This window comes from Pseudorca crassidens, chromosome 10 (assembly GCF_039906515.1).
Source record: "Pseudorca crassidens isolate mPseCra1 chromosome 10, mPseCra1.hap1, whole genome shotgun sequence".
In the NCBI taxonomy this organism is placed as follows: domain Eukaryota; kingdom Metazoa; phylum Chordata; class Mammalia; order Artiodactyla; family Delphinidae; genus Pseudorca; species Pseudorca crassidens.
This window is the reverse complement of record NC_090305.1, coordinates 4,105,349-4,130,374: the sequence shown is the minus strand read 5'-3', so window position 1 is coordinate 4,130,374 and position 25,026 is coordinate 4,105,349. Positions and strand designations below refer to the sequence as shown.

Sequence of the window (25,026 nt, the reverse complement as noted above, 5' to 3'; positions counted from 1 at the left end):
CACAGAAGTGAGCACTGAAATTTTCAAAGCTTAGAGCCCCATGAGTCGTGAACATTAAATGTCACTGAACCTCTTGCTACTTACAGGGTGGGCCAAGGATCTGAAGCATCAGCACCTACTGGGCGCTGGTCAGAAATGCAGACTCTCAGGCCCCACCCCAGACCCATGCATTCTAACAAGATCCCAGGGGGACTGGTGTGAACAGGAGAGTTGGTGAAGCTTGTGTGTCAGAAAGCAGGCCCGCTGGCGGTACCTCTCTCCCAACTTAGGGACAGCTTTGGGGGGCCGCCCAGCAGGAATGGTGTGTTTGGCTTTACCATGTAGGGGGCAGGGAGATCTAAGCTCCGCAGGGTGGGCTGTCTGAGGTACAGGGTCGGGAGAGCCCATCCTTGGGAGAGGAAACTCGAGCCTCGGGATGTGTTGTCCAGGAAGCTCTGGAGGCTCTGCTCTCCCGGCCATCTCCCGGGGACCTCTCCCGCACCTCGATCCCTCACCTCCCTTGCATACATGGCCTTCCAAAGCGTCTTCTTCGCTATGAAAACTCCAGACTAGTTTAAGTAGGACTGGGATTGACAAAGCCGCAGCTTGCGCTGGGGACTGCAATTTCGACCTGTCTCATTCCCTTGGGTACCAGTGTTTAGTGTGCACAACAGCTGGTCACTCAATTGGCCAAATGAGCCAACCAGAAGAACCTGGTCTCCAGGCAGAGCACACGGAGTTAGAAAACAGAACATGTTGAAAGGCTCAACATGGCAGGGCATCAGATCCATTGACCTGACAGGTGAGTCAGGAAAAGAAATGGAAAAAAAGTATATGAATAATAATTTTTTAAACACAGAGGCAGGCAAGACTATGATCCCGCCTTGGGTGGCCACACCACACGTCTCACTTGTTTTCAAGCTTCCTGGATTCGGTGTCTGTCCCAAGTCTCAGGAAGTACCTTTGGGAGGCGTCAGAAGGATATTCCCAGAAAAATGAGAAACTAGTCCTAAAAAATCCTAATTTCAAGAAACCTACTGAATCTTGAAGGAAGCAAATCCCCCTCGATTCAGTAGACTAGCCAACAACTAAGAAATCACCATGGTATTGGTTTTGGAAACTGGAAGGTCTAGCACTTGGAAGAAAGGTAATTCTTACAGAAACACGTAGTCAGTATAAAGGACTCAGGAGAAAAAACAGTCATCACAGCTGCTTAGGACAGACAGACTCAGTGGATTTAGAGGACCTGAACCTTGGAATTAGACAAATCTGGATTTTAGCTGTGACTGTGTCACCTACTAGCTGTGTGTCCCTAGGCAAGTTACTTAAGTAATCTGAGCTCATCTGCACGTGGGAACAATACTACCCACATCACTGGGTTGTTGGTTCACCCCCGCTACACACACACAGCTTTATTTAATGCCTACAAGTCCAGGTATTATTTTGTGCTGGTGACACAGCAATGAGTTGCTTCTTGATGGTCTCCTGGGGGGAAGATGGGGACTCCACAATAAACAATCAAACAAGCGAATATATATGGTTCTGCGTAGAATAGGAAAACACAAAGCAAGACAAGGAAGACGGAGTGCCGCGGGTGGGGGGTGTGGTCAAGGAAAGCCCCTCTGATAGGGTGACATTTAACAGAAATCTGACAGAAGGGAAGGAGTGAGCTTTCCAGCCAGGAAAAAAAAAAGTAAGTGCAAAGGTCCTGAGGCCAGAGCTCATGTGATGTGTTCAGTGAGCAGCAAGGAGACCAGGGGTCAGGAGCAAAGGTATCCAGGGGAGGCTAGTGGATATAGACCAGGTAAAGACCTGGAGGCCCTTGTAAAGAGTTTGGCTGTGATTCCGAGTGAGCTGCAGAGCCATAGACGGTGTTGAGCAGAAGTGTGCCCTGGTCTAACTTGGGTTCTGAAAGATCACTCGGCTGCTGTGCTGAGAACAGACTATAGGCGATGTGGAATTGAAGCTTAGAGACTAGTTAGGACGCTGTTGCAATAGTCCCGTGAGAGATGGTGGTGAAGGTGAGGGAGGTGGTGACAGCTACCAGATCCGGGTGTTTTCTGAAGGTAGAGCCCTCGGGATTGGTTGACAGGTTGGATGGGTGGCGTGAGAGAAGGGGGCTGTGGAGGAAACTAAATGAGATAATATATGCGGAAGGCTTCCCGCAAGTAGGCTTCCCATAAATGCTAACTTCCAACGTGTTTACACTTTGGGAAAATGAGACCAGAAAGGCGAGTTGACGTGTTCAAGGCCACACATAGTAATTAGAGGCAAAGCAGGTGCCAGAGGCCACATCCTATTCAGGCAGGTGTGGTGAGCCAGCTCCGTGCATTCTCGGGCCCTAAGTAGGCCCGCCCCGTACTTGTGCCCTGTTGCCTGGGGTCCAGCTGCCCCTCACTCCCCTGGACAAGGAACTATATGCCATCCTTTTCCCACCGCACTAGAGTCCCATCTCGCAATCTCCTTCCCCTTCTCTCCATGATCCAATAAAAGCATGAGCTTACGGGGGGTAGCGGGCTAGAACGGCATGGCACATTAGCCATCTCAGTCATCGATCTAGGGATACCGAAGCCTGACTCAGTATCAACACAGCTCCCACGCACTCAGCCCACCCCAAGGCTTGTCCTCAATAACCTGAAGGGAGTTGAAGACTGTTTCTTGCTTTCCCCTGCATGTAGGTGGCACTAACGGCATGCAATAAATTGCATATTGCAACCCAAAATCAATTGCAATATATGGCAAAAAGCCACAGGATTCTAGACCTCGACCAAGCAGGTCAGGATACAATCCTAGGAGAGTCCGTCGCAAAGAAAGTTTTCCAAGTAGAACGGGAAGCGTATTTTCCACATTGATGATGAAAGGGAACGTGTAGGCTAGAATCAGCTGGGAAGATCTGAATAACTTAAACCTCCCATACCTTCAAAGGTGCTATCGTTTCCACTTGGCTATATTTAGTTTTCTTTGCTCTTTGGAAAAGAGATGAAGCAGCTCCTGTCTGTGACCCACCCCCCCGGCTTTCCCCAGACACCGTAAATGGTATTGGCAGGGTCCCAGCTCCACCACTCAGAGAATGAAAATTTCTTCTTCTTGCCACGTTTAATAAACTTTATCTAGAACAATTTCTTGTGTGGTGGCAAAACACAGCATTTACATAATGTGCTATTTCAGGAGCCCTGTTCCCTTGGGCTCAGAAACACAGCCCAGTTTCTTTAGTGCCAAGATTTAGAGGATGCTCTACCTCAGAGAATGAAGAGTCCCGAGGCTGATATCAAGGCAGCGAGAGCCTCTGTAACGATGTCAAGCACATCTCGCCAACCTAAACAGCCCAGTGGTCAAACACGGCCCTCTAGAAATAGCCAGAGGATGTCCTTTTTTTATTATTATTATTACCGGAGGCAGCTAGAGGCAAAACGCGTGTTCTTCAAGGCCTCTCGCTTTGCCTCCATCTGGCGAAGTGACAACAGCCCCCATGGGCTCGTCTGAGGTTGTCTCCAACCGAGGGACAGAGCCTTAATCTTCTGGACAATTCACTGCTCGGGGAGCCATGGAGGAGGCAAGGTCCAGGCTCAGTCCCAAAGGAGGCGACATGCGTAGGTCACCCAAAAAGGCAGAATTCGAGGGTCAAGGTCAAGACAAGGTCTTCGATTCCAAAGGCAGCTCTAAGTGGAATGGGACCGCCAGGCAGTAGGCTGAGTTGCTGACTGCTTGTCTAGGGCGGACCAGTACGTTCCAATAACTCTGCATAGCCCGTGGCCGTCTCTCAGCCTGGGCACCACGAACGTTCAGACTGGACAGTTGTTACGGGGCCTGTCCCGTGTGTTGTGAGATGTTTAGCTGCATCCTTGGCCTCTACCCGATAGGTGCCAGTAACAACCTCCAGCTGTGACAACGAAAAGCATCTCCAGACGTTACTAAACACCCCTGGGGGGCAAAATTGCACCCCGTTGACAACCACTGGTCTAGGATGACCATCCTTTCCATTTTGCCAGGAATTGGGTGCATTCTGGGGTGCAAAACTTTCCGTTTCAAAACAGAGATCATCCTAAGTTCACCCAATTCTACCCTAACACCACCCCATCTCCTGCTACAACCTCCTATCTCTGGGAGCCCCTCAAACTTGAATATGTACCATCTGAGCATCATATTCAAACACAGATCCTGATTCCCTAAGTGTGGGTGGGGTTAGAGAACCGGTGGCAGGCTCTTACCGGGCTGATCTGGTGGCGGGAAGGGCGGGTCCCCCTAGTTGTTGAGCAGTACTTCTCAGCCCCGCTGCACGTAAGAGTCATCTGCAGAATTTTAAAACAAAGCCTGGGCCCCAGCCACCGAGATTCTGATTGAATTGGCTTGGGGTGGGATCCAACAGGGCAGGTTTTTAAATGTCCCTAAGTGCTGGTGAGGTAAAGCCAAGACTGGGTGGTCACAGCACCTACTCATCCATGCAGAGACCTTGAGGCAGATGGTAGGCACGGCCTGATGCACCGTCGTCCGGGAGCCCAAAAGGCAGGAGGCCTCCCTGTGCCCTGGAGTTCACCCCACAGGGTCTTGCGTCCTGGGTCCTGGACGGCCGCTCGTGAGGGAGGGCTAAAACGAGCCACCCTCTGCACTTGAAACTATCAGCCTTGGGAATTGTTTCCTTCAATAACTTCCACCGGAGGGAGGAATCTTTGGCCAAAGGCAGACATTGAGCAGGGAAGCCGTGGTGGAGACATTCGATTCCATGCAGGGGGATGGAGGCCCCTGGCTCTGCCCAGGCCCGGGCTCGGCCGGCAGGAGAACTGCCCTTTGCCCTTAAGAATCCTGGGCTCTGGGAAACGAGAGTGAGAGAAATTGGGCAGCACAGCCAAACAGAACCTCACGGCTGCGGTCAGAGCCGCAAGACAGGATTCCCGTCCTCAGCCCGGATGGTGAGCAGAGGGGGGCCAGGACCATGCCCCCCCTCCACCTGTCATCCTCACTGGCTCGTCCCCAGCACCTAAATGCTCCCCTTGTCGGTGCCTTGAGATCACAGAGGTCTTTTAAGTTGCAAATAGCAGAAGGGGTGGGAGAGAGTTGCAGGCCTACGGTGAAAACTGGTTTCAACTGCTTCTTTCTCTTAAATAGAAAAATCAAGTCAGATTGGTACAGTACAAGCTGGAGAGAAAGTGTGGAGCAAAGGAATCAGGGAAAAGGTTTAGGCCGTTGACAGCTTTGCTCGAGCGTGGCCCGTGGCCTGCGTGAGACGTGTCTTATCACAGGAGGGCCCGTGACACGGTGGCCGTGGACATCACTGCCCCACATCTGTCGCCTTGGGACTGTTTCTGCCTAAATCCAAGCAGCCGCAGCTCACACCCCTTGGTCCTTGATTTTAAACCTCTTTGTCCCATTGCATTTTACAACAGCAAAAGCACTGTTGGGAAATTTGACACGTTTTCTCTAGGAAGACTTTACTGAATGTGAAATTTCCAGCACATTCTTTACCCCAGAAGCCGGAGAGCTTCTTGTCCCTGATGGGCTCTGTGTTCCACTTGCCCTCACCCGTGTGTGTTCCTGGTGGAGACTGTGCTAGCGTGGCAAAGATGGGGCCCTCAGGGAAGAGTGAAGCAGCTCCTATCCCAGGTCCTGACACCGCCATGTTTTTTTTCCTGCCGTCAGTCAAGAAAGAGGAGGTGCTGATTCAAGCGGGCGAGTACATGGGCGAGCTGCTGGAGCAGGCGTTCCTGCACTTCTTTGTCACAGCCCGTGTCAATGAGACCAAGGATGTTCTGGCTAAGCAGAAGTCCATTGTGCTGACAATCCCCAAGGTCATCATCAAGGTCAGTTTCAGCATCTCAGATGAGGGAGAAAGGCAAGGTTGTTAGTGTTTATGAATATGTGTGTGTGTGTGTGTGTGAGAGAGAGAAAGTGTGTTCTGCTCCAAAAAAAAAAGGAACTAGGATCCTCCTGTTCTTTGAAAGAAGTAAACCACCCTATACACTGACGTGCACATATAACACTCTTCTCTCCTCTCCAGATTTAAATATATAGACATGGCTGCAGATATAAATATAACCTGGGGGTATAAACACGCTTGTGGAGGAAGATAGAGATGTGTAAAGGATACAGATACTTGGAGCTCACTGTCTCCAGAATAAAGTAGGTCAGGCATGGCATCAGACAGAAGCCGCCCGGATCCCTCCCACCTGCGTTTAGGACTGTACCGTTTTCCATGAAGCTATCACTGTATACAGTAGAAGGCACAAACCGAAACGTCAGTGTGGTGATCATGACTTGTCATGTGTGTCTACACCTGGCAACCACCAGCCAGATGCAGACACAGAGGATGTGTAACATCCAACACCCCAGAAATCTCCCTCACACCTTTTGCAGTCCATCACTCTCTCCTCCGTCACCGAGACAGCCATTGCTCTGACCTCTATCACCAGAGGGCCTTTTTTGTCCGTTTGGCTACTAGTAGTTTTAACGTTGTCTCTCCATTAGCCGCTCCCTCTGTCCAAATGTCTCAAAGGCACTTGGCAGTGGAGAGGTGAGCATGGGTGAAAGGGCAAGGCGAATATGGCAGCCTATTTGCGCCCACTTCTCAGGATCACTGGCAGCGTCCATAGCCACATTCCCGAGACACCTCCTGCCCAGGGAGCAGAAACCCAGGCGTCCATCAGGGTTCTTGGGGTGTGACATCTCATGGCAGCCTTATCCAGGGCTTCCAAGTGACTTTCCAAGTGACTGAGTGATTAGCACAGAGCTGAAGGTGCATCCCTCTAACGTGGTGGGTAAATCAAAATGTTAGAGCCTCTAGAGGTGGGCTGTTGGCAACGGGCGGGCGGGGAGCGGTAGGCCTTGTGTCTCTTCTGAATCGTTGGCTGAGAATCACTTGGAAAGCTAATAACGTTGTGTAGCATTCAAAATGGCAGCCTTCCCCCTGGGTCCAGCGCTGTGTGGACGGCCCTTGAGGGCTACTGAACGATGAGTCCCATGCAGGCCGACATGTAGGGCCCCGGAGGAAGGAACCCCAGGCCCTCCTTTTCTAGGAAGGCTTGAATCCTCGCGCCTCCTTGGTCACCCAGGTCACCTGCTACAGGCCCATCACAGCACCACCTACACAAGAGGCCTTAAGAGACAGCATAAAAGTGAGGGGTGCAGGTCTGCAGGCAGAACAGGGAAGAATGCAGAACAGAGAAGTGATACTGGGGTTCCTGCAGAGGAGCTGCCTCTCCCCTGGGCATAAGGCGCTGGTGCTGTGACCGGGGCGGCCTGCCCACCCGCCACGTGGCGGCTGCCCTCATGGCAGGCTCTCCTGGGACACGTGCGGTGCCCCGCAGGCCTCTCCCGGAGGCTGGGGGAGGCCTCCTTTCCCGCTGCTTCAGGAGCTCAGCCTCTGAACCTTTCCCACCAGAGGCGAGGCCCACACACTCACCTAATTATGAACTGACAGCTTGTCCCTGCGAAGGGCTCAGGAGAGAGCTCTCCCCAGCTGGGAAGTGATCCAACCCCAGCATAAAATAGAATTTAATTGCACCGCTGGTAATAAACTGGATGAATACAGGAAACTGATAACTTTCATCTTTTAGACCTCATTAACTGAAGGATTATTGACTAGTCATCTTCCGAGTTTACTCAGAGAGCAGTTTAACTCCCCACGGGCAGAACCCAAATCCCTTCTCCTGCAGCTCAAGTGACCTGGACAGGGAGGGTGTACTTTACTTTACAAAGAGTTGTGTGGGTTTTTTGCCTTGTTTTGTGTTGTTTTTCAATTTCCATAAGGGTGTCAAAAAGGCAGTTCTTAGAGGTGATGCATTTAGAGGGTAGGGTCATTTGACTGGGACTCCAGCAGGAGAGAGATGGAAATCGGTCCAGGAGTGCTCAGGAAAGCAGGCAGGAGCATCCTCACAGAAGCGGTCGCTTAACCGCTAACCTCATGAACTGTATTAGCCCCAAGGACAGACTAAATCCCAGCCGCGGAAGAGGTGTTCCTGGGTAAAGTCCCTCATACTCTGAAAGCCAGGTGTCCCTGAGCTGTGAGAGGTTCCAATTCCAGAAACTGGCTAATGGACTGGCGACCAGGATGCTAGTTAGTCTACTGGAGGCGTTGGGTACGGACCGCGGGTATCCAGATGGCAGGTATCCTGAAAGCGACTGCAGGGGGGCGGGGGGGAGAGGACACGGACAAAAGGAGGAGCGGGGAAGGGAGGAGAAAAGAAATAGACCTTGAAACAAATGTTACCCAGGAAACCTCAGGGCAGGAGTCAAATAAACTGCATAAACAGGAGTTGGAGAGGAAGCTAAATGCATTGAAAAGTACAAAAGCACGGTGGCTCAGAGGTCCAGACCACGTGGGACACATGTCCCCAGGTTCTAAGAAAACGCTAGAACACTTGGTCCATCTCTCTGAGCCTGGGACTGGCCCACAGCTTACAGAACCTCCCAAGGTCACTATGATGAAGGTACAGGATGAGAAGGTGTGAGAGACAAGGGTCAGGAAGGAGGATTCCCCCCACTCCGAGGCGGGAGGGGGGGGTGGTGAGACCGGCACACAGTGCTGACAATGACAGTAGCTATGAGTACTGAGGTCTATGCTATTATGCTTCTCCTGTACTATCTTATTTAATCCTCATTTCCACCCTACGAGGTGGGCAGTATTGTACCCATTTTACAGATGAGAAATCTGAGAGGCCCAGAGAAGGCAGTGCCTTGTAGCATGATGGTCAAAACACAGGCTCTGGGACCAAACTATCTGAACTCAAAGCCTGTTTCCTCAACACACTAGCTGTGTAACCCTGGACGCATCACTTACTGTCTCTTAGCTCCTGTTCTCTCAGCTGTTTAACAGAGACGATGGCAAGTCTTACTTCATAGAGCTGTTGTGAGTGTAAAACGAAATAATGGGTACCTGATGCCTAGCTCACGGTCAACGCCGAGTGTGCATTGGTTGTTGGTTTTGTCCTTGTTACTGTTCACAAGCCACTTGCCTGTGATCACCTGCCTGATAAGGGAGGGAAGGAAGCTTCTAACCCAGATCTTACTGATTCGGAAGCTAGTACAGGTAAAGGCTCGGCTACGTTGCTCTCACACTGGAACTTTCATCAGAATAGAAGATGGTGACTGCGTTTGCCAAACAGCCTGGTGTTTCCAGGGAGGAGAGATCACAGGAGTTGGAGTGGAGTGGGGTGTCAAGGATTAAGGCTATAGAACCGTAGATGACCCTTGGTGAGTGGATAACATTCAGCTGGTAGAGATGGATGGAGAGACCACTCCAGATGCTAGGAAAAAAAAACCATAAGCAAGGGCAGTGTGGGGAGCAGCTGGAAGCCGCCACAGCGGGAGTGCAGGCAGGAAGCAGGTGACTAGTGAAGAGAGACCAAGCAAGGCAGCTTGGGGCCACTTTGAAGGGAGGCTAAAAGGTTTGGATGAGAGCTTCCTAAGTGATCTGAGAACAGGGGGGCTTCCGTGGAGGTTCTAGAACATGAATGTAGCATCATTGTCAACTCCGACCTCCCAAGAGTCGGTACCTCTTGCTTTCTCCCTTCTCTTCAAAGCCTTTGCCCAAAGCACTGTCTTCTGGGAGACCCAGCTCAGCCTGGGGGCTGGAGCTGCCTGAGAGCTAGTTTGCAGCTTTTCTTACCCAGCTCCCTTTCTAGAGCAAATAGACACCAACCTGGACCACGGTGGGGCCCCCCTGTCTGGATCCACATGACCGTCCACCAAAGCAGTTAGGCCAGTGGACACGTCCTTACATCCTAAGGACCCAGTCTTGCACTGCATTCGTCCCCGTGAGCACAGATATCGGAACTGGGTTAAACTGCGCTCCCGGTTGACTCATCCCGGCACCCACCACGCGTGAGTCACAGTGTGTGATCCTCATATGGAAAACGGCAGGGAGAGACAGTCATTAAACTTTAATGAGCACACATCTCTTTTCTCAGGCTATCAAAATATTTTGATGAGAAAAGCATATTTTATTAAAATCAGGCATAGAATTTGTCTCTGCCTTCCCACGTGTTGATTGTTGTTATGAGGCTTTAAGTCAGGAAAAGATTCTTCAGCATTTTGATGTTTAAGGAACAGTTATTTGGGGGAGGAGACGGGGGCAACAGAGGGAATTCAGCTGGTCTGCCGGCTAGAGGCTGGTTTGCAGGAGTCGTGGTGTGTGACATGGGGGCAGCGTGCCGGTGGGTTCCTCCCAGTCTCGGGGAGCAGTGAAGCTTTCACAGTTTTCACGTCCTCACCCAAGTCAACTAGAGCAGGAACGCCGGGGTGGGGGGAACCCTTACAGCCCCTTCTGTAGATAAGCCGCCCAGCACAGGGGCTTGGATGGCTGGACCCGGACATCCCGGGTTCCTAATTCTACCTGGGCTGCTCTGGGCTAATTCGTCAACATCTCAGATGTAGAATGGGTCCAGGAATACTGCTGACCTTGTTGGGTTGCTGGGAGGGATAATAGAAATAATCCTTATAAGGAGCTTAACATGGTACCTTAATCACAGTAAGTACGTGATGCAGACCAGCTTCTGTCAGCTTCCATCGCGCGGCATAGCCACCACCAAGTCTCCAGACCTTTTCTCCCTTTCCTGCTTCCTCTCATCCTCCTTCTTTCTCCTCTCTCTCTCTCACACACACATCCTCTCTCTCTGAACTTCCCTGTCCCTTTTTGCAAAATAACACACTCATAATACTAGTCCCAATGTTAACTGCAATCATATATAAAACCCAAAGTGGTTAAGGACTGAATCTGGGCCGTTTCTGCAATGCTTAGCTCCTGCCAGGACCGGTGGCTGCTGGTTGGTGTTCGCTCCCTGCCCGCCCAGTCCTCTCTGTGCCGGGGGCTCTGTAGTCAAGCCCCTGACACTTGCTCAGGGCAGGAGCTGCCCTCTGGCCAATGCTCACCTGGTGGCCTTGAAACCGACCCCTGGGCGTTGAGCACGCGCATTGTTCCCTGTGGGAGCCTCCTGAGGGGGGGCCAGTCCCGAAGAGCCTGGAGGAGACTTGGGGGACAGAGGAGAGGTGGTCACGTGTTCCCCCATGACCTCCTTTCAGTATCTGGGAAAACAACTCCCAGCGGCATTTAAAAGTGCTCGGGTCCCACCGCATCTTTAGTATGATCATGTAGGACAGTCCTGTAGCCTTTTCAGAACGTCATGAGACACCAATAGAACTCATTCTCTCCTATGAATGAGGAACAATTTTGCTAGGAAAAAAATAAAACCACTTTCTATGTATGTGATTTTAAAAAGTTATAGCCATGAACAAACCATAAACCAACAGGTGCCCCTAGATTAAAAAAAAAAAAAAATCTTTTAAACATTTAAAATAAGAACAGTTGACCGTTTCCAAGATTTTTTTCACACACGTTTTAACGCGCCTCCCTGCTTCCGCCACCCCCAGGTCGTGCACAGTCCACACAAGTGCGGGAGCTGTCCTGGAGTGGCATTAACATGATTTCAACATGCGTTTGCTCATTACTTATCTGTTCTGTTGGCCAAAAGAATTTTTCGGTATTTCTCCATCTCGCTGTTTAGTCACTCACTCATTTATTTAATCATTCAAGAAAGAGTTATTTGGTGACCACTCTGTAAATAAATTGTAGCCAATGCTTTAAAGATTATCAGAGGATAACTCAATATTGAAAATATTTTTATTGACTTTTTCTTTGAAATGGGGAAAGGCTGCTAATTTTGCTTTCAGCAGGGACCTCCCCCGGTCAGCTCCAAGGACACAGCTGCTCTATTCTCACATGTCGACCACCACGGCCTCACAGCTTGGGGCACTCCTCTTGTACCGGGCAGTGTAGCCAGGGCCTAGGAAAGGGGGTAATTCCTAGACATCAACCAGCAGAATGTCCTCCCGGCACTCTGGACCTGCAGCAGTGAGGAGAAGGCAGGTCACGTGGGGAAGGTCCCTGCTGCCCCCCGGGTGGTGGCTTCCTCTGGGTGGCCCCACTCCAGACCAGATCTGACACTTGTGGGAGCTGTGCCCACACAGTGGATAATGAAGGGACCAAATCGAGCCCACTCGCCACTCACCAAGCCACGCAGCCTGGCAGGACGCTGCGTCCACTGGACTGGGGTTCCTACAACACGCTCTCTGTGCATCCCTGTTCACGTGGAAGCAAAGTAAAACAACAAGAACAACAAATCTCATCTACCTCATCATATGATCGCAGTGTGCTTGAGCTCTTTTTTTTTAAATGATGTCTCTATCTTTACCCCAAATAGCACATCCTGTAATCATCAAGTAATACAGTGCATCAAGGCCTCAGGTCTTCCTTGTCACATTTTACTCTGGGATAGAAATCTGCCTCTTTCCCCATAAAGTCAAAAAGAAGGAGTTGAGTAGTAATATATATGTTTTCAAATTTAGCTCAGAATCGAGTTGTAATCACTGTGCTCAACTGGTAGCTTAGTGATGGCAAAAGGTAATACTGCAAATGATTCTTCAGTGGGTTTCAGGAAATAAAGAAACTATTTTCGGCAGAAAAGGTTACTATTTTTGCCTCTCTGCTGTCAGAGATGACAGTGTATGTAGTGCTTAAAGATGAAGGCTTTGGAGTCAGAAAGACCTAGATTCATATCTGGGTCCTGCCAACTTACAGGCTCTGTAACCTGGGGATTTTGTTTGTCTTCTAAGTTTTAGTTTCACATCAATAGAATGGGGATAATGTTAATGTCCACTGCCGAGTCCATAGAGGGTCAAACAAGATAATGTAAGTGAAAGGATGCCTAAGTAAACACTAAAAGTAATGTGAGTTGCTATTATTGTTATTACTTACCAGAGTCAGCGCAGCAGGTGGTTAAGCAGTGACTCTGGCGCCAGGCTGTCTGCATCCAAGTCTCGCTTCCCCTACTTGCTGTGTGAACTTGAACAGGTCACTTCACTTCTTTGTGCCTCACTTTCCTCATCTGCAAAATGAATTCTCATAGCGTCTACCTCATAGGGTCGTGAGGATTAAATGAGTTAATATAAGAAAATCACTTAGCAGCATCATCCAGTAGAACTTTCTGTAATGACGGGAATGCCCTAAAACTGCACCTTCCAATATGATAGCCACTAGACACATGTAGATGCTGAGTGCTTGAACTGTGGCTAGGACAACTAAGGAACTGAAATTTAATTTAATTTCATTTTAATTCAGTTAAATTTAAATCGCCCCTTGTGGCCGGTGGCTACCACATTGGACGGTGCAGACTTAGAACATTGCCTGACTGTCGTAAAACCTGACCGTCATAAAAAAAAAATTTGCATTATTTAGCCAAGGCTAACCTAAGTGGGCTAGTGAGAAGCAACTGTGGTGCCGGTGCTGGTGAAGTGGTTTGCAAACAAGCAACTGCTTGTTACCAGCAGTGACCGTAGGGTGGAGAGGAGGGGAAAAATCATTTTCTACTAATTCGTGGAATCCATGATTGACAGCACTTGAAGTAAGGGCTGTGACGTGAACTAATAAATCATGTGAATTACATTGACAGCTAGGTTCATTCTTTCTCAGACTTTTTCCTTCATTTCAGTTTTGATTTTGAATACAGTTATTATGCATATTATAAAGCATATACTCCATGGAAGAGAGCTTGTGATTTCCTAAAAAGTAATTTCCTCCCAAAAGTGTGTGTGTGTGTGTGTGTGTGTGTGTGTGTTTTAGTAACTTCCTTGTTTATCAAAGAAACAGAATACTGATCATTATGAAACAGCATAAAAGACAAGAACTCAGTATGTCAATATCGGTGAAGGGTGTTTAACTTGAAAATGCATCATATTTTATGTCAGTTTAAAAAAAACAGAAATATTTGAAATGGAATATTGAAAAAAATCAAGGTGCAAAAGTATTTGATGTCGCTGAGTATGACGTATGCTTCATCCTTTTCTCTGGTCCAGGTAATGGCTGGTCTTCTCTATAGTGAACACACGCTGCGAATTGCACACCACTTAAATCAACACATAATATGAAAATACTACGTATAACGCTCCATTTTCCTTGAAAGTGGGAGGAAATACCTCCACTTCAATTGCCTGAGAGAAGACAGTGGTGCTGAGTGTTGGGCAGGCTTTAGATCTGGTTTGCTTTGCGTTTCTAAGTTTCGTTATTATCTCAGCAGTCAGGTAAAGGACATTTAAATCCAGGTGCAGGAGACCAGTGTCAGAAAAGGGACACGAGCCTTTGTTAATTGCAAAAGAAACACTCTACGACCCGAGAAGGGCCCCTCCCTCAGCCTCCAGTATCAGGGAAGGCTGAGAAGTATTCATATACCTGTGCCAGCAGCTAATAACAGAGGTCATATCTGGAAGCAAACGGATTAGGCATGACACGTGAAATTATCTGAGGAGGCTTCATCTTCTAATCATATTCAGATCTAAAGCCTATCTCTGAAGGCCTAAACCCTGGGCCAGCCTTTCAAATACTAAATTCCCCTTATCGCTGCCATCAGTCACCTGGAAGGGTCCACTTTGCTTTCCACAGCAGAAGAATCTTCCTGTAGAGGTAGCCTGCCAGGATGTAAAGGATCCTTAACTTGAAGCCCATCAGTCCCTTGAGGGCCATGGATAGACATCCTGGGTCTGTAGTGAACCCCCTAAAACTACCTGCAAAGTGTATGTATCTTGTATTTGTCACTGTGTTTGTCCATGGGAGGAAGGGTCAGTAGCTATTATCAGATTTTTAAGGGGTCGTCCTTTAAAATTAAAAAATCTCAATAGCATACCACAAAGAAAGCAGATGACTCCAAAATATTTTTCCCCCAAAATCAAAGTGATCATAGCAAACACTTTCACCAATAGTGTCTCTAAAGCAGTCCCACTTTCTCCAACTTAGACAGCTTTTGTAAATGTTATCTTTATCCTGTATTTTTAGAAACCAAAAAGTGTTCTGAAATTTTTTTCAACTTAGGAAAAATATGTTGGATGCACTTGAGAATTAAACCAAAGATTCTATGTAAAGTATTCTAATAATGCACTTTTATACAGTCATCCCTCGGTATCCATGGGGATTGGTTCCAGGACCCCTGCAGATACCGAAACCCATATCCACAGGTTGAGCATCAACAAATTCAACCAACCTTACATTCTGCTGTGCATGTAGGTTGAGGACCACTGAGACACATTGCTTGGCATGCAATCCATGCTTTGTAGGTGACACCTGCAGTTGTCACGACCATAATCAGTGTCTGCTCCACCCCAACTCCTCTTCCCAGCCCTCCACCCATCCCACCTTAGCGGGTGGAGACTTGAATGTAATGACCATGGAGAATTGGTTGCAATTTTCATATCGATTTTTTAAATCCCATAGACATAAATTTAGTCATCAACATGTCTTAAAGAGTAAAGCCACTATTTACAATGGCCAGGACATGGAAGCAAGTTAAGTGCCCATCAACAGATGAATGGATAAAGAAGATGTGGCACATATATACAATGGAATATTACTCAGCCATAAAAAGAAATGAAATTGAGTTATTTACAGTGAGATGGATGGACCTAGAGACTGTCTTTACAGAGTGAAGTAAGTCAGGAAGAGAAAAACAAATGCTGTACACTAATGCATATATACAGAATCTAAAAAAAAAAAAAAAAGGTTCTGAAGAACCTAGGGGCAGGACAGGAATAAAGACACAGACGTAGAGAATGGACTTGAGGACACAGGCAGGGGGCAGGGTAAGCTGGGACGAAGTGAGAGAGTGGCATGGACATATATATACTATCAAATGTAAAATAGATAGCTAGTGGGAAGCAGCCGCATAGCACAGGGAGATCAGCTCGGTGCTTTGTGACCACCTAGAGGGGTGGGATAGGGAGAGTGGGAAGGAGATGCAAGAGGGAGGAGATATGGGGATATATGTATACGTATAGCTGATTCACTTTGTTATACAGCAGAAACTAACACACCATTGTAAAGCAATTATACTCCAATAAAGATGTTAAAAAAAAAAAAGAGTAAAACCATAAGGTTCTAATTCTTAATGCTAGAGCCAATGAGCGAGAATCTTCTTCTCTGGGCAATGGCCTTCCTCTTTCCCTCTATTCATGAGAAAGGCTCATTTCCACATGATTTTTCCTGTGTTATAGACCGCTTAAAAAATAAGGCAGTATAGTGCCTGGGTTGCTGTATAGAAAACTCAACCAACCAATAAATTTCATTTGTAAGCAGTCAACCTAATATAACAAATATGTACTGGACACCAGCTAGATACTGGAGTTGAAAGTGGGCTAAAATAAGGTGAATAAAACAAACTACCCCAAGTATTGCTAATGCAAAAAGTATGAGCTATAATGTATTGAGCCCTTGTCAATGCACCATGCATTGTGTTGGCTGCTTTGTATGTGCTAACTCAACCTACTCCTTTCCTGTGATGGAAGAACTACTGGTATTATCTCATTCCCAAGTTATTTAGAGCTTATACAGACCCATCCATTTGGCACACAAAGCCCCTAGACGAACAAACAAATACTATAGCCCCCTGGTCACTTTCCAGCACGTCGTGTTGGTGTTGGGAAAGCATATAGCCCCAAGTGTGTGGTACATCGTGAACACAGCATAAGAACTAATAACAACACCACCACCAACAATAGCATTCTACATAGATTACCCCATAGGAACGCCGGTCCTGTTTCAGAGACAAGAAAACTGAGTCTCAGAAAGGTTGGAAAAGTCACCCAAGGCCCCACTGCTAGTAAGCGTCGGAGCTGTCCTCGAACTCTGGCCACTTGGCCAAATACCCAATACTTCTGACACTTGTGATGGATAACCTCACCACAAAAAGCCTTACAGCCTCCTGGACGCAGATGCTGTGGCTGCAGAGGAAAAGTCCCTTTTGCCTATTTTAGTGTCCAGATTCCTCTCCTTCAAGTTCAACGGTGAGGCCTCCCTCCTCGGGCATATTTCTTTCTAGAGTGCCTCCAAGTAAGAAGGCGCAGGCCCCGTGGAGTGTTTTCTTCGTCTTGAACTCAGGGATGCCTCCTGTCCCGGCAGGAAACTTGAACCCCTTCCAGGAGCAGAGTTCGCCTGGCTGCCCTCACCACGGAAAGCGCTGCTACACCAGATGCACTTCCACCTCCTGCTGAAAGCCACAGCTGGGGGCCACGGCTGTTCACCTCAATTCTAATTAGGGTGGTTTTTATAATGGGGAAACGAGTGCGATTCTAATTAGTAATTGTCCCATCTTTTTCTCAATAGGTATCCCTCAGTCAAAGCGATAGCCTCATCGCACTGGTTCCCTTGCCAAAAAGTGGCCATGCTGTAAAACACAAGAAAAAGTAAAGAGGGTTAAAGATACAGGGGAGCATAAGAGGCCTTTATGTGCTGCTAAGGAGTTTCTCTCTCTCCCAATTCACTTCTTAGGTCCATGGCGCTCAGGTAGTCGGTTCTGACATGGTTGTGACCGTTGAGTTCACCAATCCTTTAAAAGAAACTCTGAAAAATATTTGGATTTACCTGGATGGTCCTGGAGTGACGAAACCCAAAAGGAAGATGTTCCAGTGAGTGCTGGGAAAGTGGGGAGGTGAGGTGGGTTGTAGGAAGTTCTGTCTCTCTCCATGTTTTCCAAACTCACATCCAATCCCCAGCAAACATGTCTGAGAAGCTGCTACCTCCAAAAGCACAGTGTTGCTTTGACCAACACTTCCATCATTCAATCCTTAAAACCACCTCAATGGGGTGAGCACTATAATTAGCTCGCTTTGGTGGTGGAGGAATTTGAGGCTTTGACAGGTCGACTGGTTTGTCCCAAGTTGTGCATTTTATAGAAGTAAGCCAACATCCAGACGTGGCTGGCTGACTGCAGAACCCGAAGTTCAAGAATTTTGCCATACTCCTTCCTCGTGTACTCATTCTTCTCGTATTTACGGAGGTATCACGCTGAAAGATGTCCCTTTTCTTGAGTCCTTTCTTTCCAACCCCACCTCCAAGATCTTACCAACCCACTCTCTAGAACTGTTGCTTTCAGTAAAACAAAGGTGAGCCTAGAGAGTTCTAGACTTGGTTCCCTATTCAAGGGACCAACGACCACCCTGCGCTCTGTAGTAACATGAAGGAATCTCTGCTTCTTCCACACTTCGCGCCATTAGATTGTGCCCTACAGTTCTCAGCTTCTGTGACTTCTACTGACAAAGAGTGTCACCCAACAAGACAGCCCATTCCGTGTTCAGGTACTTCTAGTCGTTAGAAAACAATTCCACCTTTCGATCCGACCGATGATCCAAACCCCGTCATCTGGACCTGTGTACAGAGTAAGGCACATTTGTCTTCCATCTACTGGCTTGCAAATGTTTGCAAACAGCTGTCCAGTCTTCCTTGCGTCTTCTCTGTTCCTACACTGACTTCATTCCCCTCATCCCTAACGTGGTTTCCCACATCCTCCAACTGGTCAGTACTCCCCTTAAAGTGTGACACCCAGAATGCATCCCAATCTTTGAGCTTTATTACTTTCATTTCTACCACGAAGAAGTCCCTGTCAGCATCAGTCAATCTAGCATATTGCCTGTGGGGTGACCTTCTAAGGTATAAAAAAGGAGGTGATTTGGAAACTGCCTTTTGACCCAGATATGTTAGGAATTTCCCCAGTGCCCTTTATGAGAGCTACCCCGCTCGGAGTCTGTGAGACAAATGCGAGGCCTCTTTCACCCTTTCTGAAGCACCTTTAAAGACAGTGTGTGCACTAGGGGCTCGCTGCATTTGTTTGAAACTACAGTGCTCACAGCTTCTGCATCCCATCATTTAAGAGGTACCTGATGCTGGAGGATGCAATGAACAACAGAGAAAATAGAGTGCTTTTTTTAAAAATGCAAAAGCACAAAACATAACAACATTCCTGTGCTAATAGGAAAGCTGCAAGAAAAAAAAAATTAAATTAGAAATCAACCCCAGCTAGAGGGAGAGGTCAGTAGAGCTAGCCCTGCTTTCATCAGAAACGACAGTCTCACTCACCCATTCTCACACCTTCCCACTCGAATCAGATGCAAGTATTGCTCAGGCAAAGTGAAGCACATTTCTTCTTTAAAACAGCCCCCTGCTGTAGCCAAGTTTTCCTTCTCCAAAAAGCCTCATCTGAGGGTACCACAACCTCCGGCCATTTTGACACCTTGGATGTGCAAGAATTCCACCTTGATCCCAAACCAATGCAAGGAAGGAGATAATCTGTGTATTAGAAGAAAGATGAGTCCTAGCGCAGTGCAATGAGCCACCATTTAGGAGACACAGGGCTCAAAGAGGGTTGGCCGTCCAGGTGCATTTCTTACTGTTAATATCTGACATTGGGGTAGGACAAAATGGGGTGAACTGGGGAAAGGATGGAAGAGGCCAGTCCCTACACGGTGGACACAAAGCAAATGTCTGCCCGCACTCTGCCGTTGGCTCTATCGGTAATCACCTTCAGCGCATAGGTCTATGGCAGATCAGTAACAGACAGAAAGCCAGGTCCTCAATCTCTTATGGGGATCCAGATCCAGAGGGTGGATCTCTCCAAAGCAAGGGAAGCTTTATTTCTCAGAGACTGTCAAAAATTGGAAATAACTTGACATAGAAAATACTTATGACCTAGGGTGGGCTTGCGACTTCGGAGAGACCACTGGTTTCTCTGTTTCCTCCTGATTCCTCCTCACACCTTCACAGCCCGGACCTGAGCCAGCCAGCACCCACAGCCATCTTTTCAGATGGTTGAAACACTGCGGTGTACCCTATACCGCCAAGACCTGATCAAAGAGCGGCAGATCAATGTGACAACTTGGACCCTTAAGAAGTGCAATTCTGTAGAACCGGAACCCTTCACAAGACTGTATTCCTTTCTCAGATCCACGCCTTGAATAGTCAAGGGAGTCTCCACCCCACCTGCCCACCCGAGGGCCCTAGGCGTTAGGGGGTCTGGAGCTCCAAGCAGAGGGTCTGGAAGGCGGGAGCTAGCGAGCAGGGGATTGAACGAGGAATAGGCGGTACCGTGTCCACTCCTCAGTCAGGACACAGTCAACTCCTCCCCAAAATGATTTACCTTCCTGCCCTCCTCCCCCCGACCTCCCCACGCCTTCCGCAGGTGCTCGGAGGTGCTACTCCCACAGACCGGCAGCTGTCCAGCTTCTGCACTTGATACTTCTGCCAACATCAAACAATTCATCTTCCAGATTCCTTTTTCTCTTTAAAAAATGATGAGGTTCCGTAAGTTATTTTAAGAGAAAAGTTCTCCGACTTTGTGATTTTGTTTTAAAGTTTGAGTCTCTCAAGTAGGACAGAGGGCTAGACACGTGGAGGACAAACCACTGATAGTTGCAGTTTATTGCGGTAATAATCCCCGACGCCTGCCTGTGCGCAAGATGATGAATGGCCGGCGCATCCCGATTGCTCAGCGCGTTACTGAGAAACATTTATCACAACGTCTATCCCTGGGAATGTAGGATTCTTCCAGTATTACTCCACTTTTTTTTGAATTTTATTTATTTATTTTTTATACTTCCCTTAGCAAGATGGGGAAATGATTTTTTCTCTCTTTGTGCATGCATTTTTCTGTAGGCAAATGAATACTTAGGCGTGCATGTGTCTCTTCATGTATGAGTATCTTCAGTGACGCTCATGAGTGGGCACAGATACATGGATGGATATCATTACGGGGACGCGTTAATGAGTTAGACCAAATAATGAAGTAAAGCTCAGGGTTTACAGTTTCTGTCTGAGGGAGTTGCCTGCACTCTAGGCCGCAGGCCATATCCTTAAGTGGGACAACTCCTTTGCAAAATGTTCTGGATGGCTCACTTGCGGAAACCAGGGAAGAAAGCATGAATGGATCAGGGTAAAAACAGCACAGCTACTGAGAAATAAATATCTAAAAACCTATATTCATACTGAAAAGATTATTTAAATTAAGAGAGAATTGTAGAGAATTGTTCCTCTGCATACAAGCCAGAAGAACTTTCCTAAATTACGTTGCAGGGAGTTCAGGCAGAAAGTGACGACCACAAAGGTGATGGTGATAATAATAATAGCAAAGCAGCAGCAGCAGCGTATGTCTAATACGTGGTATTTAACCACATCTTGCCACGGTTCTAAGCGCAGCACAAATACTAACTCACCCACCCTCTCCACACCCCTCTCAATATTTCATAGAGTCCTTTTACAGGTGAGGAAACCCGCCGTGAGCTCAGCGTTTTCCAAACCTTGAATCATAAAAGTAATTTACTGAGTTGGAAAAATACTCCCATATGTAGGCCCTGGGTGTGCGCTTGTCACATAATTTGGCTTTTCTATAACTGAATAAGATAATTTATATAGCCTCATTTCTAAAGAACAAAAATTAAGAGCTAATGACAAATTAATTGAGACGTTGAGACTCTCAGAACCAGTGCCTGGGGCAGCCCTAGAGAGAGGAGTCCCCTGGCCTTAGAGGCATTTCCCAATTCACTGGCCACAGATACAAGAGTAAAGGGATTTCTTATTTAGCGGCTAGATTTCTAAGATTTGAAGCCTTTCCCCTTTTCATCCCAGAGGATGTACACCTGCAGCCAGGTAAAATACATGTTGTTTTAGTGATCTTTGAGGATATCGTGGGACTCTAACTTCATGTACAGTAGGTCAAGCACAGGTGGATGGCCCCATATTTCTCCTTCGCTCTGGCTCTGTCTAACGTGATGCTGTATGGCCCTGACCTCCAAGGGCAAATGGGGGCTCTTGTAGCTGAGGCCTTTGAACCACTCTAGACTCACCCACAGTCCCCGTCTGTGCCACCCTCCCACCACCGCTCCAGTTCAAAGCCACAGTGCTGCCGTCGGCTCCTTTGGTTCCCAGGCCACCCCATGGAGCTCGTAGGAAGTGGCCTCCCATCCCCTGGGCCCTCGCTCAGGGGTCTAAGGATCTACCCACCAAATTCCTCTGCACAACACGTTCTTCATTTCTGAGCACCCTCTTTGTGTCCCCAGTGTGTGTCTCTGTTCTTCCAGGGTCTGGGCCATCAGGATCTGTGACTGTGGAAGATTCCACAGGCTCCTTAGGACCTCAGAGTCCTTGTCTGTAAAATGGGACAGTCGGATGAAGTGATTTCTAAGTCCTTTCCAATTCTGACATGCTGTGCCCCAATAACCCATAAAAAGAGTCTGATCCCTTTTCTCTCTTCTTAAGACATGCATGGCGGTCTCCATTCAAATCCCTGATGCTTTCCCAGAAAAGTGCAGGCCAAGGGTTATACGCAAAGCTGCCCAGCGCATGCCTGGCCTGAGTCAGAGAGCGGAGGCCAGGAATCCTCCAATAACAAGACCTGCAGGAAGCTCTCAATACTGAACAAAAGGGCATCTGTCTTGTTTGAGAAATCAGACATATGAAAAAGCAAGCAGAGCGGTCGGAAAAGGCATTTCATTGGAGGATACAGGATGAAATCTAGTATAGAGAAGTAGAAGGAGCATGTGCTTTGGAAACAGATAAACTTGGGTCCAAATCTTGCCTTTGCCCATTAACACCTGTGTGACCATGGAAACGTTACCTCCCGTGTTTAATCCCTTCATTTTTCTTAACTAGAAAATTTGTCGCATAGTGTCCACCTCAGGGGACTCTCATATGTATAAAACCTGCACGTAATCTCCTCCTGAGCTTATATCACATCGGGAGCGGCGGGGGCGGGATATGTGAAATACTCCAGAAGCCTAAATGCCCCACCCTGATTGACTTCGTCATCTATTGGGCTGGGCTTGGCCATGACGCTTAGGAAGACCTCAGAGCATGGCCGCAGGGGATGAGGAAAGGCAGGACCACTGAAGGCCCCACCAACAGGATGGATTAGGGCATCAGCAACAAACGCGTAGCAGCAAGGTGTGTGGGCAAGGGACCGAAATCAATTGGCTGAAACAGGATTTTGAATTACAGAGCATGCTGGGTGACGTTCCAGATCCTGGGCCTGGGAACAGGCCTATCCCAAGGGGGTTGACCAGAACCCATTAGAGCGTCAGGACCTCAGTAAAGGCCGCTGGGGGTTCAGAGAGAAGTCTGATGCCAGGAGGGTACTTTAGCCCACAGATGAACCAAGGGAGATCGGTCATGTCCTCAAGGCTACTGTAGAAGCCTGGGGATAAGCTGAAGTTCGGCTGGCTCATGGCTGGCCGGGCGCTCAGCTCAGCTCTACCACACACTGCATGGACCACGTCCACCAGAGGGCCAGCGGATGCATCTGTGCAGGAGGAACCAGGGCCCACGGGGCTGTCTTTGCTCGAGCCTCATCTAGGGGCCTCATTCGGGCGGCCACTGGACATCAGCCACCCTGGCCCTTCCGTCTTCCAACCACCATCAACCAAAAGAAAGAAAGAGTGACTCAGGCAGGGGCCTCGCTGCTTCCTGGTCAAGGTGGGAAACTGGGGCTGCCTCTCTGGAGCATAAAACCTTTCCTGTCTCTTCCATCCTTTCAGGGAAATCCGGCCCAACTCCACTGTGAAATGGGAGGAGGTGTGTCGGCCTTGGGTTTCTGGCCCTCGCAAGCTGATGGCCAGCCTGACCAGTGACTCCTTGAGACACGTGTACGGCGAGCTGGACCTGCAGATTCAGAGACGACCGCCTATGTAGAGGCGCAGGAGCCTGAGATGGGTCCGAGCACTCGGCCTCTTGTAGTCTTGGCTAAGGAAATTCTAATGCAAAAATAGTCAGCTCTTGCTTTAACTTAGCTGTGAGGACCCGGACAGGACTGGTCGAGCCCCAGAGTGGTGACGCCACGTATTCTGAAGACACACTTTTCAGCGTGGCTGTTCAATGTGGAAGTTAGTTTTTAATCGCTCCATCTTCCAACGGATTCTGAGCATTAGCTTAAATTAAGCCCTCATTAAGCTCTCACAGGTCATAAGAGTAAAAGTGATCATTTCTCATCTCAGATGGCTGCAGCTCCAAGTGCCGGAGGACTTCCCTTAGGAAGGGGATTGGCTCCAATACCTGGCCTCACGTAAAACAGGGCTGCTCAGGCGCCGCTCAGCCTTTTCAGGGTAATGTTCCCCCCAGACAGGAGGCCAGCACATGATTTGGGCCCTAGAATTCTATTCCCCTTTCTTGGAATCAGTTTCATCCCCTGTGTCGGAATATTTTCCCCAGGAATTGAGCGCAGCATCGTTTTTCTTCTCGGCACAGCCAGGGAAAGGTCTTTCATCTTGCACCTGCAGCAAAGCTAGAGCCTGCCAAGTTTCACAGATTCACCTTGTGAGAAGATGTGGCCCCATATTAACAAATTGCATTTGTGGAAAACTTAATCACCCAAGAGGAGATAAGAAAGCAGGTGCAATGCTCAGAACTATTAAATAATGTAGTTTGATAGTGCATTTTATAGGAGTTGTCACGCTGTGGCCTGATCAGCAGGAAACATTAGCCCTAACTTTAACCCTTTGGGTGCTGTAGTACTAGAAAGTAACAAGGCCGACTTGGGACAGTAAGGGTGAGCAATTAGTCTCTTTAATTAGTAATTATACTTCACCTGTCTCTCTGGAAGCATCTCCTTTGCACAATGACACAGGTCCAGATACAGTCTCAGAGATGGAATAAACCCAACAAGTTGGAGAAGCTGGCAGATTTAGTGACCAGACACGTGGAAGGATGGGCAGCCACTAATCCTCTTGTCCTTCACATCACCCGTGTTGAGACCAGCTCGGCACACAGGTGCTACAAGGTAATATGGACTCCACCCTGCAAACTACCAGCGCTACCACACACCCAATGACAGAGGATGCTGACGTCATTTGTATTAGGCTCCAAGGTTCCAACAGACAAGGCTACCTGATATTTATTTGCAAGGCTGATTTATTGTCAGAATCACCCATTGATATGCCTAGAATGGGATTTAGGTCAGTAGACTGTGATTCTTAGCAAAAAAAAAAAAAAAAAAGAAAAGAAAGATAGAAAAGAAAAGATGAACAATGAGAAGGAAGCTGGGGAAACGTCCCAATGAAATTCTCTGGTCTCTACAAGCACATTTCTAAGCCTTTGAGACTGTTCCTTCAGCACCAGGAATCCATGAGGGTCAGCTGGTCCCCTCTATAGGTACATCATACCTAACTGTACTAAGTAATCTTCCAGCATTTGCCAAGCCTTCCAATACCCAATTCTAAACTGAAATGCATTTAGCTGGACTGTTAAACTGGCTTAATAGAGTA

The 25,026-nt window shown here is 48.0% G+C and overlaps 1 protein-coding gene across 1 annotated transcript in view; it reads left to right on the top strand.

The window, feature by feature from the left end:
* F13A1 (coagulation factor XIII A chain) overlaps positions 1 to 24,790 on the top strand; it is a 134,938-nt gene extending 110,148 nt beyond the window's left edge. The window contains exons 14-16 of the mRNA XM_067751911.1: positions 5,614 to 5,774; positions 17,276 to 17,412; positions 23,305 to 24,790. Coding sequence (XP_067608012.1) covers positions 5,614 to 5,774; positions 17,276 to 17,412; positions 23,305 to 23,458 — 452 coding nt within the window. The 3' untranslated portion in view covers positions 23,459 to 24,790. The remainder of the gene's footprint in view (positions 1 to 5,613; positions 5,775 to 17,275; positions 17,413 to 23,304) is intronic.
* The last annotated feature ends 236 nt before the right edge of the window (positions 24,791 to 25,026 follow it).